This window comes from Phaethon aethereus (genome assembly GCF_964289735.1).
Source record: "Phaethon aethereus genome assembly, chromosome: 2".
In the NCBI taxonomy this organism is placed as follows: Eukaryota; Metazoa; Chordata; class Aves; order Phaethontiformes; family Phaethontidae; genus Phaethon; species Phaethon aethereus.
Genome location: NC_138582.1, coordinates 216,121 through 223,351, shown reverse-complemented (window position 1 = coordinate 223,351; position 7,231 = coordinate 216,121). Strand labels below are relative to the sequence as shown.

Here is a 7,231-nt window from a genome sequence, read left to right as displayed (position 1 = left end):
TGTTGGATAACTCCCAAAGTAAGGCTGGGGGGGTGGTTGCAGCCCTTGGGAGCTGCAAGCTGAGACCTGCTCCTGGTGTTAGGGGATCCCTCGGCTGCCTCAGGAGCTCTGTAAGCCTTGGGGAACCCCGTAAAGCCGTGGCAAAGGCTTCCTTGGAGGGGAGATGGAAGATGGGTAACCCCCGCAGTCAGCGGTCTCTAGCTGAGCCTCACGTCTCAGCCGGGACATGAACCTTTACGCAGACGCGCTCTCGTCACTGCTCCGGTTCGCAGGAGGAAGGATAATGTGCTCGCATGCAGCGCTTGCTGGCCCAGGGACCAGGCGAACTGGCTGAGGTGCGGCGCGCTGGCTCGTCTGTGGGCGAGGCTGTAATTCTTGGCCGCCCTAGCTGCTGATGAACGCGTAGAAATAACGCGTGTATCTCTGACGCGGCTGCCTGCCAGGGTCCCTCGTAGCCAGGGCACCTCTCTGGAAGTCTCTCAGCCTTCCAGGGAGGGTCCTGGTGCATCTGCTATCCCGCGAGATGCTGCCCCGTAAAACAGCACGTCAACCATCTGCTTTCTGGAGGGGCTAAAACAAACACTGTCTTGTACCTGTGGAAAATCTAACTACGCGATCCGTCTCCTAGCCTTGCAGCACTTCAGTGAGAGCATCCAGGAGTACTTGGCAAACTTGGATAAGGCCCCGGACCCCACGGTCAGGAAGGACACCTTCTCAAACGAGATCTTCAGTGCATACGAAGTGCTCTTCAACAGCTGGCTGCAGCACCGGGAAGCCAAGGTGGGGGGACGGGAGGCACGGCAGGACCTCCCTCAGTGCGGAGTCGGGGGGCTGTTAGGCTGACGTTGGCCTCGCAGCATCTCAGCTGTGCCCTTTTGTAAGGATGAGGCCCCCAAAAGAGCAAGCCCCCGGCTCGGATTTAGGGCTGGGTCCTTTTCTCCTTGTGCCCTGCAGCTCTGCTCAGTTCCCTCCGTCCTCGTGTCCCATACGTGCAGAACGGGTCGCTTGCTCCCCGTTGCTGGAAAGCAGAGCATGGGGTGCTTCTGCAGCCCTTTGGGGGACAGCCTGGGCCTATGCCACAGCTGGGAGATGGCTGGCCATGGTCCTCTGCAGGCACAGGTGACGTCTTCGGGCGTCCCCCTGCTCTGCTGAGCACCCCTTGCACTTAGACGGGCAAAGCCAGCGAAATGCTGTCCCTGCCCCTGCGCAGAGGCTCCCGCGGGCAGCGGGCGAGCAGCTCCGTAGCAGTGGAGCGATGCTGCGGCAGGCTTGTCTGTCCGGGGTTTGGCCACGCTGTTAACGCGCCATCTCTCCCTGCAGCTGAGACTGGCCGTGGTGGAGGCTATGGGACCTATGAGTTACCTGATGCCCAGTGAAAAGCTGGAGGAGCAGCTCCCTAAGCTGATTCCAGGCATCCTTGCCCTCTACAAGAAGCACACAGAGGCCTTCTACATATCCAAGGTAAGCAGCTCGGAGTGTCACTGGTCAAGGGCCTGTCCCCAGCCCTATTGACTGGGTGCCTCGCTGGGGCGTAGGGTGGGTAGCGTACCTCTCCCCGCAGCCATGGGTTGGGCTGTGGTTCGGCGGTGCCGACAGCCATCCCTGAGTGCAGGAGGGATGCAGGAGGACCTGCTTGTCCCGGAGAGCAGCGTGTGGTTGCATGGGAAAGCGGCAGCAGCAAAGCGATCTTAGTCCTTTCCTTACTGACGGTCACACAGCTCACACCATGCCTCTGCCCAGCCGGACGGGGCTGCAAATGCCTTTTCCAGGCGAGATTCCCTCTCCCTGCGTCATGGTCCCTCTTGCTGCTGAGCCCAAGCCCGAGGTGGTTGTGCCCAGTGATCTGGGAGGATGGAGTCGGCTGCAGCCCGTCTCTGCTGCCATCTCCCGGCACTCAGCTGTGTGCCTGGTTCTCGCTGCGCAGCCAGCCAGAGCCATCCAACGGTTTGGGTGGGAAGGGACCTTCAAAGCTCACCCAGTCCAACCCCCACCATGGGCAGGGACGCCCCAACCAGAGCAGGGTGCTCAGAGCCCCGTCCAGCCTGACCTGGGATGTCTCCAGGGACGGGGCATCCACCACCTCTCTGGGCAGCCTGGGCCGGGGGTTCACCACCCTCAGTGTGAAAAATTTCTTCCTTATGTCTAGTTGAAATCTCCCCTCTTTTAGTCTAAAACCGTTACCCCCTTGTCCTATTGCTACAGGCCCTGCTAAAAACAGACCCATGGCTCGCAGTGGCCAGCTTGCCTCTCTTGTGGCCTCCTGCCACAGCATCGGGGGAAGAGGCAGCTCTCGGGAACGCCCGAGCTGTGTCCTTCCATGGAAGATGGGTTATGCCGCTCGCTGCTGCTGTAGTGTGTTCATGATCCCTGCTCTTGGCCTGCAGTCCCTCCCCTGGGGCTGGCATAGCACGGGGGTCCCGATCCTCTGTCCTGCTCCGGAGTCCGAGTCTTTTCCCGATGCTAACTGCAATCTGGTCTCTTCCCGAGCAGAGCCTCTGCCAGATCCTGGAAGCTTCTGTCAACATCGGCAGCCGCAGCCTCGACGTGCAGCTGGACTCTCTCCTGGGCACCCTGCACCCCCAGGTAAGGGCTGAGCAGGGAGCAGCCGCCCTCAGGAGGGTGCTGGGGGGAGGGTGGGCTTGTGTGAGGTGTGATGCCGGAGCTTGGCGTGGTCTGCAGGGCTGGAGGCTTCCCTGGATCAGCCTGAGGTCGGGGCGTGCAGACTGCTCGGCTTTTCTGTGCCCTGGTTGTGCCTCTCTGAGGCTCTCGGCTTCTCTGCTGCTCACCAGTGCTGTTGCCAGCTCTCGGGCTCTGGTACATGATATATTGAGGAGTCACATGCACAGTCAAGTTGTCTGAAGTGAGAGCAGCTCTGGCTGCACTGTTATGCAGCAGATTGAAAACAAATGCCTCGAAATCAATGGACCTTTTAGTTTGCTCTTTGAGAATAAGCGAGGGCATTGACTCGCCACGGAGCAGTGACCGTGCAGCAGCGTGCAGGAGCCCTTCTCCGGCTGCCGAGCCCAGACTCCTTCTCAGCTGCTCTTCAGCTGCAGGGGTGCAAGGTCTGTTGTATCGCTAAATTCTTAAAATCATGCTCCTGGGGCTGAAAACAGGTCTGAACACTTTTTTTTTTTTTTTAAATAGTTAGTTGACTCTGAGTCATGGAAGCGTCCAGCAGAGAGGCTGTCCTTTAAACTGCGCACTTTAGCGAAGTGACGCATAACAACCCCACGCAATAAAGGTGCCATTTGTAGGAAATGCTTCTTGCTGATGGGCTCAGACAGACAGAAGCTGCTCGCGGCTGCGGAGGGGCGGTTCTGGGGCTGCGGGATGTGGCTGGCTCTGGCTCAGTTGCAGACCAAAGTATCTTGTTGGCTGACCAGAGTAAGCAGATGCACGTTGTCCTTGCTGCAACGTAAATTGAAGTAAGAGCCTGAGTTGTTTTAATAGCACCTGGAAGGGCTGATGCATCTGTCGCAGATACTGGAGGAGGTGGCCAGCAGTCCTGGCTGGGTGGTGGGGCACGTTTAAACGACGGTGGAGCCCACGGCTCCCGAGTGGCCACCTCGTTCCCAAGCGGGCTCCCTGCGATGACTTAACGTGCTGTGAGCACAGGCAGAGCTCTGCTCGGCCAGCAAGCACCGCTCTGGGCGCCCGTGTCGTGGGGTGCTGCCACTGCCACCAGCCCAGGGCTTCGTCCCAAATCTCGGCACCACGCCTGTGCCAAGCACCCTGCTGCTCCGGGCTGGGTCTGCAGCCTGCTGGCGCCCGTCCCGGGTAATGTCCCTGACCGCAGCTGTTTCTCCAACAGATTTGTGCTCCTGCAGATCCGTCTGTCCCCCTGACTGTTAAAAATCACACGGAGGTTCTTCGATGCTTCACCGTCCTGGGTAAGGGACGATGTGGCGCTGCTGTCCCAAAGCAGGTCAAACCCCTTGGAGAGGTGGTGGGTGCGTTGCGCTGTGGCTGGTGTTCTTCCCAGTGTTTCCTGGTCCTATCCACGGAACGGAGGGATTTGTTCCCCTGCTCTCAGCTGCGCTTGGGGGATGTCGTGGGCGTTTCTTAGCCAGGTGGGGAGGTGGGAGGGAGGGAGGGGTGGTGGTTGCTGTCCTGGCTCTAGCCCACGGCCTCAGGCTTGCAGAAGGCAGTAGCTTTGCATGTCCCTAAGAGGGGCCGTCCAGGGAGAGCATCTCTTGCTCTTTGAGGAAGAGTATGGGGCCAGCTCCACTCCCCCTGGAGCTCCCTGCTGGCTCAGGCCTGATCGTCCCCTTCCAGGGACCTTCCTGAAGGCGCCTGGCTCAGCTTCGAAGGTTTCCTCAGGGCCTTTTGGGCTGTACCAGCCCACTGAGACATCTGGGGCCAGGTTCTGCAGCATGCCGTGCCTGCGGGCCGGGGGCAGCAGGCAATGATTGACTTCGGGGATACCCTGCTCATCTGAGCTCCTCGTTGCCGTGTCTCGTGTGCGGCTAACACAGTTGTTATTTGGGGCTACTGCAAACGTTCAGAGCGCAGTGGGGTGCCCTGTGGCCAGACTGAGCCAGATGATGGTAACAGGGCTGCCTCCCCTGATTTGGGCTCCCCTCGCCAAACGGCTGTGGCACAGACAGAAGCGTGTGCAATCGCCAGGAAAAGAGCAGTGGTGTGACAAGCTGCTGCTGAGTCACGGCTGGGTGACGTCCCTTTCCTGCTAGCGCTCGTGAAGGCAAACTGCAGCCGAGCTGCCTTTGCCTGAGCAATCTTCAGGCTACCCGGCCTCGGAGCAGCCCATGCCTCCCGAATGCCCCCGAGTGTTGCTCCAATTTCAGCATCCATAGGCTGGTTTTATTTTTAACAATCAAAATGTTTTGACAGAGGGGGCAGCACTTGTTGGAAGGTATAATTTAAACTCCTTCAGCTCCCAAGAGAGCGCAGGAAAAGTGCTGAAAGTGCTGGAGAAAAGCTCGGGTCTGGATGTGAGGAGGAGGATGGGCCAGTTAGCCTGGCTCGTGGGCTGGCATGGCAGCAGGCTGCTTCCCCGGGGAGCTGCCTGGCCCGGAGAGGAGGAGCGGTGCTTTCCCAACACGGTTTGATGCAGCAGGCAAAGCCTTGCTGCGCGTGGCAGGCACGCAGCCCCCCGTCACATGTGGGGATACGTGGGGCGGGACGTCCCCACATAGGGGATGCGGTGCCCGCATCCCAAATCTGTGTGCCGTCCCCGGGGCGATGCGCGTCCGTGATGGTTTGTTTGGCTCCTGCAGCCTGTTCCTTCCCTGATCGCGTGCTGGCCTTCCTCCTCCCGAAGCTGGAGAGCAGCAACGAGAGGACCCGCGTGGGGACGCTCCTCATCATGAGGCAGATCATCAACAGTGCCCGTGAGTACCGGGGCGGCTGCCCCATGGCTGGCCACGGTCCCTGTTGGGGTCCTGAAGCCGGAAGGTGTGGAGGGTCTCCAGACCAGGCTTTCTCCTTTCTCCGATGGGTCCCTTTCCATGAGTCCCCTCGTTCCCCTGCTGGGACCTGGATGAAGAGACAAGCCCACCCTTGGCTGCAGGGTCAGGCGAGAAGGAAGCCAGTCTGGTGGCCCGGCCAGCCGGGAAGGGGGTGAGGGACAAAGCCCTCACGGTCGGGGAAGGGGGATGTTTGGGATCAGCAGCGCTGTCCTTGGCAGCTCAAGAGCATCACCGAGCTTCACAGTCTGTCTGCTTTTTTTCAGCCTCTCAAATGGAGATTAAAAAGCCCTTCATTCTTTCATCTATGAAACTTCCCCTGCAAGACAGCAACAATAAAGTAAGCTGAGCTTCTGCTCTTCCAGAGGTACTTCAGGGGTGGGGGGTTATTTCTGGGGCCCTGCACAACCGTGCCTCTGCCAGCCCGGCTGCCCTCCGCCGCCTCCTGTTGCTCACCTCTCTCCTGGTTGGGGTTTTGGCAGTCGCCAACATGCCCAGAAGACACCCTCCCAGCAACAGGGGAGCCCACGGGGGCTCGTTTTCTGTCTGTGCCCTGTGCAAAGAGCACGTCTGAGTGCAGGCGGCCCTTCCTAGCAGGGAGTCTCGCCGCCGTGAAGCGTGGCCCTGCCTGGGGTGCCGCATGTAAAGAAAACGCGCGGCCCTGCCAGGAGCACCGGGCTGCTGGTGACTCGGCTCTCGTGTGTTCGCAGGGCGCGTCCCGCTTGCGAAACACAAACTTTGTTTTGCCAGACGTAACCGCGTGCGGCGGTGGGCTTCTGTCCCGTCCCCTCTGGCTGACCCCGCTGTCCCCTGCGGTGCCTGGCTGCTGCTGGCAGAGCCCAAACCCAGTTGAAGGGCTGTGTAGGACCCCTAATAACGTTCCCCGCTGCTGAGGAGGAGGAGGCGGGGAAGGGCCGCCGTGAGGCAGACCCTGCAGGAGGCAGAACCCCCACCTGGCTCGCAGCTTCCCCCCCTCCGCCCCGTCCCAATGCTGGTGCCGCTGCTCTGCCCGTGCAGGTGAAACGGGCCGTGGTGCAGGTGATCAGCGCCATGGCTCACCACGGCTACCTGGAGCAGCCCGGCGGGGAGGCCATGATGGAGTTCCTAGTCCGCCAGTGCGCCCTTCCCTCGGATGCGGTAAGCACATCCAGGCGGGGTAAAACTCCTAAAGAAAGGTACCCGCCAGGACTGGGCGAGTCCCTGTCAGTAGCGGTGTGTGCCTCTGGCTCCCTGCGGCACCAATTTAGGCAGACCCGTGGTGGAGGTAGCCCAGCACCCGGGTCTCTGGATGCGCAGCGCATCCTGCAGAGCTCTCCCATCCAGCCTCGGGCTGCCGCTCCCCTCAGCGGAGCAGTGTGGCTGGCAGAAGCCTGCCTGGATTGCTTCTCTTCACTTGCAGCCTTGACCCTGAGCCCTCCCCAGGGCAGCCCTTGCTCTAGGACCAAAGTGTCCGAACCGACTATACCCTCACAGTTGTGCCTGTGTGCAGGCTCCCCACCGCAGACCCTCAGGATGTCCCCCTTGCCATCCCCACTGCCCCAGCCCTCGTGCAGCAGCACTGCAGCTTCCTCCCCATCTTTCCCTCGATGCCGTGTTGTGGTTCCAGCCTCTGGAGCAAGGAGGAGTGGGGGCAAACCTTGAGAGCGGGAAAGATGCCATTGGGTCCGCTGTCCCTCCGTCCGAAGGACGTCATCCAGGACTTGGGGGCTGCGCTGGCAGGACCTCCACCTCCCACCAGCTCCGTGCCCTGCCATGTAGCCAGGCGGGGTCAGGCTGGTGCCCTCTCGGGTGGGTGGGAGGCT

General features: G+C 60.7%; 1 protein-coding gene across 1 annotated transcript in view; it reads left to right on the top strand.

The window, feature by feature from the left end:
• Nucleotides 1-523: 523 nt before the first annotated feature.
• The window catches only part of MROH1 (maestro heat like repeat family member 1), a gene marked incomplete at both ends in the record, with an annotated part of 45,768 nt that continues 39,060 nt past the window's right edge, over nucleotides 524-7,231 (top strand). The window contains 8 exons of the mRNA XM_082015046.1: nucleotides 524-533; nucleotides 629-780; nucleotides 1,321-1,461; nucleotides 2,491-2,583; nucleotides 3,815-3,893; nucleotides 5,241-5,354; nucleotides 5,696-5,769; nucleotides 6,447-6,566. Of these exons, the coding sequence (XP_081871172.1) occupies nucleotides 524-533; nucleotides 629-780; nucleotides 1,321-1,461; nucleotides 2,491-2,583; nucleotides 3,815-3,893; nucleotides 5,241-5,354; nucleotides 5,696-5,769; nucleotides 6,447-6,566 (783 nt within the window). The remainder of the gene's footprint in view (nucleotides 534-628; nucleotides 781-1,320; nucleotides 1,462-2,490; nucleotides 2,584-3,814; nucleotides 3,894-5,240; nucleotides 5,355-5,695; nucleotides 5,770-6,446; nucleotides 6,567-7,231) is intronic.